Here is a 16,652-nt window from a genome sequence, read left to right on the forward strand (position 1 = left end):
TCTCGAGTTTTGTGTCTTTGAGTTGCTCTGCATTATGCTGAGCATGTAGTCGTCAATGGTGTGCATTTTGTGACCCCATGCGTTATACTCCAATTCTTCTTCCAATTGGGGTGTGTCGAGATCGTCGAGGCCGCCGTCGAGAACAGACTTGCCGGCGGGAGTACCTTGTCGCGCTGTTGATGTGCCGGAAGCATTGTTGCTGGGCTTCTCGGTAAAGTCAGCATCGTCTGCTTGGATTTCCTTCTCTGCGACACGGGCTGCTGCTACATCCTCTCTGTCTTCCGCTTGTTCAAGCGCCCGACCGACTCGTCGCTGATCAGTATTGGTGTCAGGGCCGCCGAGAACTCTATCCAAGGCAGCGTCTGCAGCATCCAATCCTTCGCTCTTCGTGTCAAGTTTGTCGCTGAGGACATCCCGTACAGAGAGTTTGTTGAAGTAGTCGGTGGTGAACTCTCCTTCTTGAATGACTACATCATCCAACATTTGCTTCTGTGAAGCTTTGCGAAGAATGTTGGCTTCAATTGTGTGTTCACTGACTAGGCGGTAGATGTGTACATCGCGAGTTTGTCCAATACGATGGCATCGATCTTGGCATTGCTTGTCCATGGCGGGGTTCCAGTCTTGGTCATAAAAGATGACGGTATCTGCACCTGTAAGATTGATGCCGAGACCACCTGATCGAGTCGACAGGATGAAGCATAGAATTCGCGGGTCATTATTGAATCGGTCGGTAAGGATTTGTCGCTGTTCAACCTTGGTAGCACCATCCAAACGGAGATATTTGTGGCCGTGAATGTTCAAGAATTGTTCTAGGATGTCCAAGACCTTGGTCATTTGTGTAAAGATGAGGGCGCGATGACCGCCAGTCTGAAGCTTTCGCAGTAGCTTGTCCAAAACTTGGAGCTTTCCGCAGTCGTATTGTAATAGACGCTTGTCGGGGAATTGAATGCTGAGTCGCATGCGCCCTTCATGCCAAGGATCGGGTGGCGCTTCTTTAGGTAGGAATGGTGCCCATCGGACGGGTTTCGAGAGTTTGAGGTCTTCATCTGTAAATGCTTCAATTCCTTTGCGACCGAGGACAAATTGATCCATGTCTCTGGTCACAACGGCCGGCGTAACACATGAGAACTTCTCAATGGTCGTCTTGAAGCTGTCGGCACGTTGATTGACTGTCGGTATCATCGACTGAATGAGCCTCGATTCCTCTTCGAACCAAGACATTACCAGACGGGGGACTTTAGGGCGAGGCTTGTATGGCCTCTTGTCGGTACCAATAGTCAATAACTCTACCAAGTTCTTGCCATAGATAGGCTTCTTCTGGCGGCGCAGGGCATTAAGATATACGCAGTGTTGAAGTTCTTCAAAACGTCCCCACCTTGCGCCACTCTCCAAGTATGCGATATTTGATGCGACTGTTGAAGGATCTAGGTGGTCGTTTGCTTGGTGTGCTCGGGTTCTTTGAGCCTCTTTGAGGTCCATTAATATTCGATGAGAGCTAAGTTGCGAGATTCGTTCAGCCTGTGTTGTGGAGAGGGTTTCGGATTGTGTGGGGATGAGGTTGAGGAAGCCGAGGCTGACATCTTTCATGGGTTTGGGGTCGAGAAGTAGCTTCTGAATCCTTTGCTCGATAAAGTCATAGTCTGAGACGACAGACTTGCTCATTCGGAAGGATGTCATGATTGGTCGGTCGACGAAGAGATCTGGGTGGTTGCAGACCTTTCGCAGCTGCATCAGACAATTGATGATGGACAGATAATTGCCAGAGTTGAGTGTCTCCTTCGTGTCATTCCGTGAGAGGAATCCATCGTAGAGCTCACGTTGTCGTTTTGAGAGTCGGCAAAACTCAACGTGCTCATACTTGGCGGGCATTTGCTTCTCGACATCGGCTTTCAATCGTCGTAGTAGATATGGTCGCAGAACTTTGTGTAGCTTCGAGATAATAGCTCGTGCCTCATCGTCCATCTGTTCTCTTCCACTTTCGAGAATTTGCGATTCAGGCTTTGCGAACCAATCGTGAAACTCCTGCAAGTCCGCGAACCCACCCACACCATTTTCGGCTGGCATGAGGAAGAAGAGGAGTGACCAAAGTTCTGTGAGGTTGTTCTGGAGAGGTGTGCCTGTGAGTAGTAGCCGGGCTTGGGTGTTGAAGCCAAGTAACGTCTGCCATCTTTGAGATTTGAAGTTCTTGATGTTGTGCGCTTCATCAAGGATCATGTAATGCCAGCGACGTCGCTTGAACACTTGTTGATCTTGGAGAACAAGTTGGTATGAGGTAATACAAACATTCCACACATCATCGTTGTTCCAGCCTTGTCGCTTGCGTTTTCGTTCCTCCTGAGATCCGTAGTATGCCAAAATTTTAAAGCCAGGGCACCATTTCTTGAACTCCATTTCCCAATTGAGCATGACACTGGTAGGGACTACAACAAGATGCGGTCCCCAAACTTCGTGTTGACACGCTAGATGTGCAAGAAGAGCAATGGTTTGAATCGTCTTGCCAAGACCCATTTCATCAGCAAGAATACCATTGGTGCTGTTGGCGTAAAGACCTGCCAGCCAGTCAAGTCCATCGCGCTGATACTCTCGTAGTGTGCCTCTAAGAAGAAATGGTACATCAATCTTGTGATTTGATGATTGCTGTGGTGAAGCAGATCGGCTTGGTCCAGTTTTGTCTACAACCATCATCTCCCCAGAAGAAGCCGTGTCCAGCTCAGATGGCTTGGTTTCTGATGTAGGAGGGGGAGACATACTATGAGCACGACTGGGAGGATTAGTTGGTTGTTCTGATGTTGATCTGTTGTTTTCCGAGGGTAGAGTTGGTGCGGATTCTTGTTCCTGGGTGGGTTCTGTCATGACAACCTCAGTGTCTTGTGATGTGAAGCCCTCCGCCACCGGTGCCTCAGTGACGGTATCACCATCGACCGGGACAGCCTTAGTCGCCGCGTCGGGTACATTAGTCTCTAGGGTCGGTGTTGAGGTTTGTTTCTGTGCAATATCGGCGGCCCCTTCATTTTCTATCGCGTTGTGTTTCTCAACAGAAGTTCCCTCATCCTGAACCTCACCATTGACCTTTGGCGTTGACTCTTCTGCGTCAGCCATCTCAGTATCCCCATTCTCGGTTGGCCCTTCTGTCGCAGCTTCATCGTTCATCTTCTTCAGCTCCGACTTGCCGAAAAGAAGTCCCAGGAGACCACCTCCAGCATCTTCATCAGACTCTTCTTCCGATTCATCATCTCCCTCCTCATCACTATCCATATCGGTAGACCCCATATCATCATCCATATCAACAGACTCGTCGCTCGTGTCGGCATTTTCTGTCGCGGTTGCTTGGGCAGTATCGACTGCATCAGTGTCATCGCGGCTTGGTTCGGTAATCGGTGTTTCTGCATCCGGCTTTTCGAGTTCTGGTATATGGGCATACTTTGCTTGCAGCTGTTCTTGTGTCAAGTTCTCATCACCAACATCCTTCAAATCCTCCTCTTCGTCACCCTCTTCCTCATCCGATGACATTATATCGCTGTCGGGGTCGTCTTCATTATCTCCGTCTTCTCCCGACGCCAAGTCAAGATCATCATCGTCGTCGTCCATGCTCATGTCGTCGCTAAGATCATCGAATCCATCCTCTTCCTCTTCAGAAAGTTGCTCGGAATCCAACCCTGCTCTCCGGGCTTGTAGTTTCTGCTCAGAGAGGTTAACAGCCTCATTCAAAGCTGCCTTGACTCTCTTCTGCTCTTCTTGTTCCCATTCGGCCAACCTTCGACGATTGACTTCAACACGAACATTCTCCCATGTACCGAAAAGTGCCTTCATCACAACACGATATCGAGATATCCATATTGCTCTTTGCTCAGCTTCGATCTCTTCCTCTGACTTTGGTTGGCGCCGTAACCACTCGTCTCGACAAGCTTCAGCCAACTTTTTCGCGGTCAATCGATGCCGTTGTTGCTCAGCCAGCATCAATTTTCGAAAGTTCGTCATCGCCTTCACCATGTGGTCTTGTCGAGCCCATTGCCTAGGCGGTTCTTCTTCTGCTTCCGGGAGGAATACCGAGCAGCGCCCTTGGGAGAGTAGCCCACCATCTTCAACTTCTTGTTCAATTCGAAGGATGGTGCGCGCATCCTTGGCAGCCATTTCATCAGTGTAAGGAGGGCCATCTTCAGATGCCTGGAGTCCACCCTCTTCAACAGGAATGTCACCAGCTCGAGCCCAAAAGTCTTCAAAGTTCGTACCAATCTTGGGTTTCTTTCGGACTTGATCAGGATGCACTAGAGGAATATCACCAGAGCGTCCGACTCGTAACTTAATGCGGGGCGATCGATTGGTAACATTTTTCGATTCTTGAATGTCGTCTTTGACGTCGCTAAATCGTGCGGATCTTCTAGATCTAGTCGAGGCTTTTTGGGGAGAAGGGCTTCGACGTCGGGTGGATCGGGAAGGTCGGGTTTCTGTAGGCTTTTTTGAAGATTTTGGAGTCGACGCGGGTGTTTGCTTCGAGGGAGCTTTGGTGGCGGGGCTAGCTTTGTGTGAGCCGTTGGGCATCTTTCTCGAGTTGCCATTAGTCAACTGAATTTCTGCCTTTGGTTTGGAAGCATTGGAATTTGCGCCAGATCGCCTCGTGCTTCGAGTTTTTGTATTTGATTCGATTGGGAGTGTATTGATGCGGCCCGATTTTCGACGTCCATTTTCCGTGAATGACGTCGGGCCGTCGGCAGATATCTTCTTCCATGGTGGCGACTCGGGCTTAATCTTTTTTGGCGTACGTGGAGGTGTTGATTCTCGTGTGCGTCGTCTTTTTGCAGGTCGTTCATCGTCATGGACATGACCGTTTGGCTGTGATTCCAGTGCATCGCCGTTCGTTTCATCGTGACCATTAGTCATCCCGTTCAACGCGGCATCCCCATTGACGTGCGCCTCAGGCGCGTTCTCGTCCTTGATGGCATCAGGGTCCGACTTGGGCAGCACGTTGGCGGGCGACGCGGTCTCGGGCATAGTCGCAACGTGGAGACAGTGGACGCAGGGGGCGTTTTCTCTGCGAAGCTATCATTTGCGGGGTCGAAATTAATGTCTACAGAATAGTAGCGCTTCAGCGGATATTCATACAAATTTTGCACATGTTCAGATGCCTTGCGGGCGAACTGTGTGGAATTTAGTGGTAAAATCCAATGTCGTCAGCAAAACTTTTGAGCTGGAGAAGAATCGAAGATGCACGCCCCTGGACCTCCGAATGAGCTAACCGAAAATGGCCCGAACGCGCTTGTTGATGCCTGAGGCCCAATTTTCGGTTGAGAATCATCACAGCCTCCATTGGCTAAAGATTCAACGAGCATCACATCACGTCACAGAGCAATTGGTCGCCGCGACACTGTCACTCGGCCGAGGTATGTTGTCAGGAGGAACTTGATACATTCTCAATTGATCGCTAACTTCTCAGATGCTCCCTCAACGAATTGTGCGGGCCTCGGCCCTGCGCAGCACCATGACAGCTGCTCGACGACTTCCCACGATCCAACGCCGAACCTTCCTCCCCGATCAGTATACCGACAAGAAGGTCATTGACCAGAAGTACCCCGAGCCTCCCAGCTTGAGCGAGGCCGAGGACCCCGGAATGGTCAGTGATGATGGATACGAGGCGGAGCGAAACTGATAATCTCGCAGAACGGCGGCTACATCAACCCTCCCCGAATCAAGCGACAGTTCCGTGACCCTCATGCGAACTGGTGGGATCCTCAGGAGCGACGAAACTTTGGTGAACCCATTCACGAGGATAACGATGTTCTTGGAATCTTTTCTCCCTGGGAGTACACCTGGACTACCACTGGCCCTGGTGCTGTTATGGTCGGAACCTTTATCGCCGTTTTCTTGAGCGTTACCGGAGTTGTCTACCTCAACTATCCCGACCGTCCCGCTTATCCCCGAGAGTTTGAGGGTGGTTTGGAACGAGAGCTTGGTGGCCCTGGAGCTACAAGGGTGAGTGGTCAAGGATATTGGATATTCGTATGCTAACAGTTATAGGCTCGCATGGAGGGTGATGAGGAACCTTGAGAAAATACTCATTTGTACATAAGAAAGAATGGTTCAATGGATTAAGTTCAATGGATGTTAGGACTGTGTACCATTGCAATTGATGGTTGAGACGAACTGACATGATATGGCTAACAAATGGCTTGACTGTGCAAGGTGTAGTTTGTGGCACGGGACTTGAGTATAATGAGAGGCCAATCAATGGAAACAGTTGGATACGAGGCAACGCTCCTTAATTGCTGTTTGTTTAGAAAAGTATCCCAGACCGTCCTGCTTGCACCGAGTCGAACTTACACCAGTGTGTCTTGTCCTTACCGGTGCCTTTGGTCCTAAAAACCTGTCACGGTCCCTGGAATCAACCCTATAGACCACGTTTAGTCCCTAAAATTGGCTCAACAGGCTCCTCGTCGCCTTCCTACAAACATAACATAACATCTTGGGTAAGAGCAAAGACAAGCCATGATGTCGTCAATAACATCTCCCCCGACTCTCATTCATCGCTTCTACTCCCCCATATCTCCCATCCGATCAAGATGCGGTACGAGGATTGGGATGTCCTTCTTTTCGAGGAGGGCTCTAGTATTCCCTCTCGGGAATTTAAGGTGACATGTCATGTTGTTCAACATGCGGGTAAGTCAACGTTTGGAGTGCCCAACGCCAAAGCTAATCATCGCAGAGTCCATGGGCTCTGCTCTTCCCACCCTTACGTGCTTTGTTCCTGGCCTCAACGCTGGAGTTCCCTTTCGTCTGTCTATCCATTCTTGGAAAGCATTAAAGGATTTAAATGGTGATCATATCCTCAATATTAACAATTCGGTCCTTGAAACCAGGCTCTTTATCGATGGAACTCTTGTTGCGTATGCTTCCCATTTGGCTGCTGGTATCATTGCTAATGATGGCAGATCTACCTCTGCCACCGGCAGCATTCGCTTCCCATTGATCATAAACAGGCAAGGTCACGAGAGCCTCAAGTTTCCCTTTTTCCAGCAGGAACTGCTCTATCAACGTCATTGGAGCCCAGCCGACAACCTCGGCCGTATCAAACTCCTCATCAACCAAAGCTTTTCCAGTGCTTCGCCGAGTGTTTTGTTCACAGGCAAGGTCAACAAGACAGTTGTCTTTTCCTTTCAACATGCACCCCAACACATTTTAGAAGGCCTTCAAATTGCCTGGCCTAACCCAGCCATGTGGAATCGTCAACGCCAACCTTCTGCATTAGCTTCTACCGATAGTTCCCATGTCAGCTCACGTCCACCACTTTTTGCGCGTCGTGGACTAGCGGGCCCGGAACATATTAATGATGACGCTCTTGGAACGATGTCATTTTCTGGTTACCCTACATTTGGATGCCCAAATACTCCAGTAAACGGGCCAATGTCACCATGGAGTTACGTTCTCGCCCCGCCAGGAAGAGAAGGGTCACCATATGTGTTGGCTTCCGAGGTGCAGCCTCGTAGAAACCAGGAACGAGCATGGCCGACTTCTCCAATTTTCACCGACGCCACGTTTAGGTTGGATCAGACCCAGAATGCATCGCAACAGATGTACCCCCAGCCGAACAGTGCTCCGATGTCATTTGTGCAACCTCAGCTACACAGTCCTGCGATTCAAGGGTCGACCGAATTCGGCCGAGGAACTCCAAGAAATCCTGCCAGGCTTATCTTTGCGCCGAAACGCAACAGTCCACAGGAGTCTTTCAACTTGGATGTTATTGAGAGGGCGACAAAGAGAGCTCGAACCAACACTCCAGAGTCTGCAAAGACACTTAACCACGAACAGCAAAATATCAGCCCTCACTTTGGTAGCCCTTACGAGTTGATAAACCTAGCTGAGGATATCATTTGATCTTACGAGCGGATTAGGCGGTCCCCTTGTAGTCAATTACGGAACGCATCATATGACATGGTAGGGGTATGATATCTCACCGTTTCCGACATTGTTGCTCTTGTCCTACATGTAGCATTAACCCATGTTTTATCACATATCAACATTTGTTGTCTAGCTGGTTAGATGCACAAGCATAGTTTGACCTTCGACAGGCAGTCGTTAATACAACATGCGATGATTCATCAGCTTCGCGAAGGTTCCGGGCTTCCATCTTAATGCCTTGCATGTAAACGACTTTACAGAAATATGAATGGCAGGCTACTGGCAGCTTATAACACCTTGTACGACAGTTGTAACACCCAGTCTCGTCATGTTGACTCACTCAACGTGGAGGATTCGAGGTCGGCCATTCGACCTCCGTCCTCCGGTCCAAAGTTCATTCATTACAAAGCTAGGATGAGTTCGGGCTCGGGGTGTATTGTAAGTCCGCATATTGCGAAACCTCAAAAGTAGGGACCGTTCTGACCATCTCGTTCTCTTCTAAATGATCGAATTGGTTTGGTTAGGGTGGCACAACTTCTCATCCTCAAGCCTCCTCTTATATCGTGTAGCCCATTTGCACCCAACCTATAACGAGATCACTGCCGACCTGATACTATTCGTGGCTTTCATGTCGATCTATGCGAGTTCGTCAAAGGATCAAAGTGTTCACATAGACATCCACCTCAAGGCCATCGCGCGACTGAGATGAGATTGGCCACTCTCATTGATCCCAAGATATATGGGCTTACCCACGGCTGAAGCTGAACGGAAACTCCGACAGTCATCTGAGGCTTATAGACAATCCGAAGGATCCTCAAGCCCCACGGCTTCCGGCTTCCGCTAGGCCGCAATTTCTAGCCTGGAGGAGTAAATGCGCTACACAATCTTATTGTTCCGCGCTTTCTCTTGGTCAAGGCCACTGAAGTCATGGCAGGCCCCCATATGCATGGGCGGAATGCCACACCGTTGTGCCAGGCCACAACCGCAGGTGAAGATCTTTTGTGAAGTCTTGTTGCTGTGTTTTTCTCTGGCCCCCGACGTAAGACGAAAAGTTCATCGACTCAGCATGAACTTCCTGAAAAGATTCCGTCGTGTTACATTACTCTGCAGGCTTCTCGTGGGTGATTGATGAAGCTAAAAGGCCTGTCTTTCCGCACGCTTGGCTCTCGTTCCAGTTTATTTCCAACAGTGCTCGTTGAAACTCACTCAAGATGGCTTCTATTATGTCCGCCCCAGACTACTCAATGGCTGCGACGAGTCGTTCGCACCTGAGCGTACGTCTACCAAAAGAAACTCTTTACTCATCTTTGAGGGAATCTTCTCGCTACTTTAACTTCGATTCAGAAACGGCCAAGCTTGCTCGGGATGCTGATGAGTGGCTCACAACCCATCCCAACGGTTCAGGATCTAAAGAGTCCAAGGATGTTAACGGTATAAGTCGACCTTCGTCAATTGCCCCAAGCAACTTTAGTGTTCGGTCTTTACCAGCAGACTACAGTATGCCGGAGTATCATGGTAGAGACTTTCCTCATCCTGTGATGGGCTCAGTGCGTCACAACGAGATTAGACCTCGATCTGCTGCTCCAACAGAGAGTACTGAGAAGCTTCGATCATCACCTCCCGTGGACGGCGTTGAGCCCACAGGACCTGATCAAGAGTATCCCACTGGAGTGAAGCTCGCCTTGATCACCCTCGCTCTCTGTCTTGCCGTCTTTGTCATGGCCCTAGGTAAGTGTACCATCCCCATTAGTGACCTCGCTCACACGTCAGACAACTCCATCATTGCAACCGCAATTCCAAGAATCACCGATGCTTTCGAAAGTCTCAATGATGTGGGGTGGTACGGCTCAGCATACATGCTTACAACGGCCGCACTGCAGCTGTTCTTTGGTAAGCTGTATACCTACGGCAGCATCAAGTGGACCTTTCTGTCAGCCATTGCTATCTTTGAGGTTGGTAGCCTCATCTGCGGTGTCGCCCCCGACAGTGTCACCCTCATCGTGGGACGAGCTATCGCCGGCGTCGGTGGCGCTGGCATATTTGCTGGTGCACTCACCATCCTTGCCTTTTCAGTACCTCTTCACAAGAGACCTATCTATACGGGTCTTGTCAGTGGTATGTGGGGCATTTCTTCCGTTGCTGGGCCTCTGCTTGGTGGTCTCTTTACCGACAAGGTTTCATGGCGTTGGTGTTTCTACATCAACCTTCCCATCGGCGCCATTACTGTTGTTGTCATTCTCTTCTTCTTTCCCGAACCCGAGCGTGATATCGAGCCTGCGACATGGCGAGTGCGCTTCTGGCAGCTTGATCCTATCGGAACTGGCATCTTTATGCCCGCCATCGTGTGTCTCTTGCTGGCTCTGCAATGGGGTGGCGTCGACTACGACTGGGATGACTCGGTCATCACATCTCTCTTCATGCTCGCTGCCTTTCTTCTCATCTTGTTTGTCTATGTGCAGTACAAGATGGACGAAAACGCCACTGTGCCTCCTCGTATCTTCAAAAAGCGCACCGTCTGGGCTGGCGCCTTTTTCTCATTCAATACGGGCGCGTGTTTCCTCACAGCCATGTACTTCCTGCCAATTTGGTTCCAGGCTGTACAAGGACAAAGCCCTATCATGTCGGGCGTGAGAAACCTCCCGATGCTTCTCGGCATCGTTCTCTGTGCCATGGCCGCTGGTGCTGCCGTCACTGCCTGGGGCTACTACACACCCTTCATGATCGCCGGCTCAATCCTCATGGCCATCGGCTTCGGCATCATCACCACATTTGAAGTCGAAACATCAACAGCCAAATGGATAGGCTACCAGCTCATCGCCGGCATTGGCGTAGGCGTCGGTCTTCAGCAATCCCTTATCGCCGTCCAAGTCGTCTGCGACATGGTCGACGTCCCTACAGCCACAGCCCTCATCGTCTTTGCTCAAACTCTTGGCGGTGCGCTCTGCGTTACAGCTGGTAACACTGTCTTCACCAACACGCTCATCAACAAGATCAATGAGCATGTGCCCGGTCTTGACCCATACTTTGTCATCGCGACTGGTGCGACGAATATTCGCAGCGTGATCAGAGAGGAGTGGCTTGATGGAGTGATTCTCGCGTACAACGACGCGTTGACGACAAGTTTCTATGTTGGTGCTGGAACCGCGTCGGCGACGATCATTGGTGCGATGTTGGTGGAGTGGAGGAGCGTCAAGGGTCATGACATTGAAATGGGGGCGGCTTAGGTAAGGGTCAGAGTGTCCATGATGATGGTTGATGTCGGTAGTGAGAGAGGTGACGGGTAGAATATAATGAGGCTGAGTACGGTAGATGGCAGCAGTACATTCTTATGAATGGTGACGATTTGTTTGATCTTTAACTGGGTTTAATTGCTATGTCTCGTTTATGCCCGAAATATGCGCCTCTGAAAATCTCAAATTACCCTGCACCTAGAGATATTGCCAGTCTTTATTCTCTAGACTTGTATAATATTACTAGTCTTTTACTCGCTTGTCCTTTATCCTGGATTGTATTTTCTATCATTAAGTCATTGTTCGTACATCAGAGTCAACATGGCCATTGTCACTGCTCATCCTACTGAATGTATTCACATCAATTTAATTTATGGTGCAAGCATAAAGCAACGGGCAGTAACAAGAACAGCATCTGTATACACGTAAACAAATAGGAAAAAGAAGAACCACAAGTACACTGCATTTAATATGCCATGCAACAAAGTATTCGCCTCAATTCGTCATCATCAATTGAGGAATGTCGTCGCGATTAAGCTACGTCCTTCCATCTTCAAAAATGCACGCTCTTAAGCTTAAGTGAGTGGAACCAATGAAATCCCACGACAGAGCCCCAGAGCGGCCGTTCCCGCGGGATGTCATGTGATGCACCATAAGCGAGCCAACGCAAAAGTGGGACGACATCAAAACTAAAATCCTCACCAGAACAACACGAAAATGCCTCACCAGCATTACCAAAGTCAAAAAGAAACAATTAGGGCTCCACCGGGGATTGAACCCGGGACCTCTCGCACCCAAAGCGAGAATCATACCGCTAGACCATGAAGCCGAATCGTAGTTGTTAACAAGCAAACCGTAGAAATGCAATATGATCGTAGGGTTCTAGCAAGGGAGAGTCTTCAGGCACCGCCACCCTCTTGCTCTCCACCCTCAGAAGCCTGTCAGCAATTTCCCAGCCTCAAGTACGGAGTACACGTTCTCATGCTCGCCAAGGTCACTCATTCCCATTTGTAACAGGACAACCACATCGTGGTATCTCAAGCTCACGAAACTTGGAAGCTAGCCACACATCATAGCAAATTAGAGCAGACGCACTACTCACGTGAGCGGTCACATTCTGTCCTCTTCCAAGCATATAAGTTGCTCTCTCTGGCACACAGTTTTTCTTGTACTTTGTGTCAGCATGAGGCTCTCCGGACTTTCGGAGCTCCCCCGCATCACCAACACCGAGTGGGGCCGTCAGAACCCAACCGTACTGAAATAGCACGACAACTCGTTTCTTAGCATCGTTCATTAGACGCGGGAATATATTAGAGTAAAGGCGATGTATAAAAGTGTCTTATTAAATCAGAATCCATCGACAGCCAACGGTACGTGTGGCAAGCGGGGATTCCTCATATCATGCTTTGTTCTGTCGAACCGCTGCTCTATAATCCCTGCATTTATAAATGATACAACCAACATGCATATAACCCTAGTCATCATTGTGCCAGTCGGCCCCCGTTGAAGTCAGTTTACGCGCGCCCAAGTTGACTTGCTTCAAATAGAGCGGGGAAGGATGGACGCAGTAAAAACCTCACGTAAACCGTATCACAATACAAGCTCATGGGTTGGCCTGCTTGATTCAGCATCCGCACTCACAACTCACTCTTTACCTCGTTTTACTCACTTGATGGATTCCGTCGCAACCACTAAGGCCGAGGCGGATGCTCATCTGGAAACTCTTCGTCAAAGGAGGGGCGTTGGTAGAGAACAACCAGAGGAGTCTGTTCTTGTACAAAGTCTGGACCAGGCACTTAAAATGCGTGTACTTTTATCCAGGAGTATGATATCTTGTACTGACTACTTACCAATAGCGTTTCCGATCAACTCTACAAAGCTTCAACACATTTCATTCTCGAGTTAATCCAGAATGCGGATGACAACCAGTATGATTCTGAAATTGTGCCCAGTCTGCGACTGGCATTGTACAATAATGGAGGTCATAGATATTTCCGGTCTGACTGTAACGAAGTTGGCTTCACATTCAAGCAACTTGACGCTCTGACACGAGTCGGTCAAAGTACCAAGGCCGCCACCATCGACAATTCGAAGTCGTGCATTGGCGAAAAGGGCATCGGATTCAAGTCCGTGTTCAAGGTAGCTGATGTGGTCCACGTTGCAAGTGGGCTTTACGAGTTCAAGTTTGATCGCAATGCCCGCATCGGAATGATTCTTCCCATTACTTCACAATTCCCTACTGCAGATCGCGTAGCCGATCATACGCAATTCTGCTGGAGTTGAAAAGTCAACGCGACTACGATGTCATCAAGGAGGAGTTAAACAGTATCGAGCCAGATATGTTGCTCTTCTTACGAAATCTGGACCAGGTCCATATATCTATCCGTGGCTTGAACAAGCAATATCGACGCAAGATCACCAGATTAGACCCGAGATATGACGGAGAAACTGTAAAGATATCTGTTCAGAGCGACGCCGTACCCTCAAAAGAATACATCGTCCACCGATATACTGCCAAAAAGTTGCCTCCGGTGCCCCAGAGAGAAGGTATTGATTCTTCCGAGGTTGTGATAGCATTCACGGTCGATAATGAAGCCACTCCCGTATTCACCACTCAAAAGGTGTTTGCTTTCCTCCCAGTTGATGACTTTGGCTTCCGTGTAAGTGACCCTTCAGTTGAAGCGAGTTTTACATAGGCATGCAAGCATTTGATACTGTTGGCTTATTCAGTTTAGTTTCTCATCCATGCGGACTTTATACTTGTAGCCAGTCGAGAGGGTCTCGATGAATCAAGCCTTTGGAACCTCTCTCTCAGGGATTTGATCCAGACTGCCTTCGTGGCCTCAATCCGTCGCCTTGTTGCACTATCCCCTATCCGGGATGGGGAGGGACTTTGCTACATGTGGCCGAAATACCTCCCTCGTCATCCCCAAACCTCAGGATTTTGGCATGGTCTCCATCAAAATATGATGAATGCCCTGCGTAAGACACCTTTGCTTGAGTCGGGAGCGGACGACACCCTACGAAAGCCTACTGATCTCTACTACGTACCCAGAGATTGGAGATTTGAGAACGGAGCTCTTTTCGACCTCCCGTCACTATTGCAAACGCACTTGTCATTCAAATATGATAGTGTCAGGCCGGAACTCTCCCTGATTGGGGTCGACAGTCTTGACATCAATAATCTGTGGCTAGAATTTTCGCAATGGATCAATGAAGTTGGAATCGACGGCCTCAAGACACGGCCAATCAAGTGGCATCAAAAGGTCAGTTCGATCTTCCGCGGCCGACGAGAACTACGAGAGAAGCTCCGAAATTTACCAATTGTCCCTCTTCGGGATGGTTCATGGGTCAAGGCGCGCCAGGATTGCGTCTTTTTTACTTCTACGCAAAACGAAGAGCATGTGCCCACTGGTATCGAGCTATTTCTCGTGGATCGCTCTGTATCTAAAGATCCAGAAAGAAGACGATTCCTGAGTTTCTTGGGAATTCAAGAATACAGTCCCACCCAAGTTTGCGAACTGATTATCAATCTTCACCATGATCTGCCTCCGGCGGCCTGCCGCACAGAAATGGATATTGTCACAGACGCTCTTTATCTTTTTGATCATCGATTGTGTCTCAGATACGAAGTTCCTAATATTGAATTTGCCGCTGTAAAAGGTGGAAAGGCCATTCGTAGCAGAGAGCGTCATCTTTACTTGGTCGACCCCGATGTCAAGCCTAGTTTGATAGCAAAATATCAGAATACTGCGCAAAGTCCACTCGTGGTGCTCTCTGACAAGTATGAGGCTGCGCTGTGCAAAGACCGACCACGAGAAGATGCAGACTCATTTCGACAGTGGCTCCTGGGATCCACATATCGAGAGTTTTCCACAGTCCCGGCACTTTTATATAATAACGAACTGAGCGCCGAGTGGCACTTTCTTCGCAGTCACGACGTGATGGATTTACTACACGCAATCAGGCTACAATGGGACAAAAAAGCCATTCTATCCCCCATAATTATCAAGGCTGCGGCAGAACTTCAAGTGCCTGGCTCCGATGGATATTGGAGACCTCTAGGTCGCCTAGCTATCCCGACTACGGAGCTGAAACAAAAATGTCCGCATCTCGATTTTGTGAGCCTTCCAAATCCTAAAGTGTACAACTGGGGGTTTCTATCAGTTCTGGGCGTCTTGACCACCCGAAACACAACAGCAACTCTACGAGAGCTTCAGAAGCTTTCACAGCTGCAAGCAGATAAGGTAGATAAGGATGCAATAAAAGAAATCTACGAAGCACTGAACGCAAGCATGCGATCCGAGTGGAAGGAGATAAAGTAAGTAAAACCACAACATCAATCTGAACGTCAATGCTAAACACGCCACAGAACAGCTTTCCTGGAAGAGTCCCTTGTGTTTGTTGAAAAACCAAAGCCAAGATGGTTAAGTCATCTCTCCTGCGTCTGGGATGGCCCAGGTGCTCTGAAGCAGGTCACAAAACTCAGATATCACTACCCCGTATGCAGACAGTTATTCATATCCATTCTGTGTGTGAAGCAAGCCAGCACTGGAGATATTGTCGAGGAACTGTGTTCTGTCTCAGATGAAGGCGATATGGCTACCCAGCGCTTCAGTGAGCTGTTCTTTCTACTAGGGCGCTATCGTCGTGACCATGAACAGCTGAGCAGGGATCAGGTTCGAAGAATCCGAGAAGCTGCGGTATTTCCTATTGTGGTTAAAGGAGGAAACAGTGACGAACAGCCCAATATCACACTACAGTCTATATGTGAGGGTGATTGGTACGTTCCAGACCAACTACTTCTGGAACAAGCTTTTCGATCCAGGGTCGCTATGCTTAGCATGCCTTTAAAGGGCGCCGAGTCTTTGCGTGCCCTCTTTGAGGATCTGGATTGCGAGAAAAGGTTTCTCTCTTGTGCTGTTGAACAAACAACTGAACCGAGAGGCACATGCATTCGTGACTTGCGCCGGGAAGGTGATTTGATGACTCGACTTGACTATATTGCGTATGTATAACTATACTACGAGATGGGTTTGCGCTAACATATCGATGTTTAGGCTAGCGACAGATCAGCCGGCACTCGTCGAGGATATCACGGTGCAAATGTGGTCAGTATCATCAATCCTTGCCAAAAGTCGATTGGGAGACATTGAGATAAGCGATGAGGACAAGTTAATCACCATCAGAGACGATGGAGAGGTCAAAAACATCTACATCCGTGAAGATATAGCCATGGCCGAGCAGTTCCAGGTCGATCTTGAATTGCTGAAGTATTTCAGTAGTCTATTGGACCTTGGGGCCGAGCACACCCAGCTGGTCACACTCCTCCTGAAAGAACCTATTGCCCAACTCTCTGTCATCCTGGAGAGATATAATATCGAAATACCCGATAACTTGGACAATGGAGATACTGGCAATCAAGAAAGCGACGGTGAGGATCAAGAAAGCAACTATGAGGATAAAGCGATGACGATTATACATCCAACACAGACTACTCAGTTAACGATTCTGACAGAGAGGAAATGATGG

General features: G+C 49.0%; 6 protein-coding genes and 1 non-coding gene across 7 annotated transcripts in view; 5 read left to right on the plus strand and 2 right to left on the minus strand.

Annotated features, from left to right (window-relative positions):
* Positions 1-4,989, minus strand: part of FOXG_08785 (adenosinetriphosphatase) — a gene marked incomplete at both ends in the record, with an annotated part of 5,199 nt that extends 210 nt beyond the window's left edge. Inside the window, one exon of the mRNA XM_018387814.1 lies at positions 1-4,989. Within this exon, the coding sequence (XP_018245738.1) occupies positions 1-4,989 (4,989 nt within the window).
* A 314-nt stretch (positions 4,990-5,303) lies between these two features.
* On the plus strand, positions 5,304-6,480 carry FOXG_08786 (NADH dehydrogenase (ubiquinone) 1 beta subcomplex 8). The gene is made up of 4 exons (XM_018387815.1): positions 5,304-5,378; positions 5,432-5,608; positions 5,656-5,967; positions 6,013-6,480. Exons 2-4 carry the CDS (start codon positions 5,432-5,434, stop codon positions 6,040-6,042), a joined length of 519 nt encoding a protein of 172 aa, XP_018245739.1. The 5' UTR covers positions 5,304-5,378; the 3' UTR covers positions 6,043-6,480.
* Positions 6,481-6,554: 74 nt separating this feature from the next.
* FOXG_08787 (uncharacterized protein) lies at positions 6,555-8,094 on the plus strand (the record flags this gene model as incomplete). The annotated part of the gene is made up of 2 exons (XM_018387816.1): positions 6,555-6,651; positions 6,698-8,094. 2 exons carry the CDS (start codon positions 6,555-6,557, stop codon positions 7,864-7,866), a joined length of 1,266 nt encoding a protein of 421 aa, XP_018245740.1. The 3' UTR covers positions 7,867-8,094.
* Positions 8,095-9,101: 1,007 nt separating this feature from the next.
* Positions 9,102-11,173, plus strand: FOXG_08788 (uncharacterized protein; the record flags this gene model as incomplete). Its single annotated transcript, XM_018387817.1, has 2 exons — positions 9,102-9,618; positions 9,661-11,173. 2 exons carry the CDS (start codon positions 9,102-9,104, stop codon positions 11,112-11,114), a joined length of 1,971 nt encoding a protein of 656 aa, XP_018245741.1. The 3' UTR covers positions 11,115-11,173.
* A 704-nt stretch (positions 11,174-11,877) lies between these two features.
* On the minus strand, positions 11,878-11,949 carry FOXG_19884. The gene has a single exon. It is a non-coding gene; the product is annotated as a tRNA-Pro (tRNA).
* Positions 11,950-12,792: 843 nt separating this feature from the next.
* On the plus strand, positions 12,793-13,403 carry FOXG_08789 (uncharacterized protein; the record flags this gene model as incomplete). Its single annotated transcript, XM_018387818.1, has 3 exons — positions 12,793-12,884; positions 12,977-13,048; positions 13,184-13,403. 3 exons carry the CDS (start codon positions 12,793-12,795, stop codon positions 13,401-13,403), a joined length of 384 nt encoding a protein of 127 aa, XP_018245742.1.
* A 56-nt stretch (positions 13,404-13,459) lies between these two features.
* On the plus strand, positions 13,460-16,649 carry FOXG_08790 (uncharacterized protein; the record flags this gene model as incomplete). Its single annotated transcript, XM_018387819.1, has 4 exons — positions 13,460-13,780; positions 13,856-15,441; positions 15,493-16,128; positions 16,181-16,649. The coding sequence occupies 4 exons, from the start codon at positions 13,460-13,462 to the stop codon at positions 16,647-16,649; spliced, it is 3,012 nt and encodes a 1,003-aa protein (XP_018245743.1).
* Between the last annotated feature and the right edge of the window lie 3 nt (positions 16,650-16,652).

Source organism: Fusarium oxysporum, chromosome 2 (assembly GCF_000149955.1).
Source record: "Fusarium oxysporum f. sp. lycopersici 4287 chromosome 2, whole genome shotgun sequence".
NCBI classification, from domain to species: Eukaryota; Fungi; Ascomycota; class Sordariomycetes; order Hypocreales; family Nectriaceae; genus Fusarium; species Fusarium oxysporum.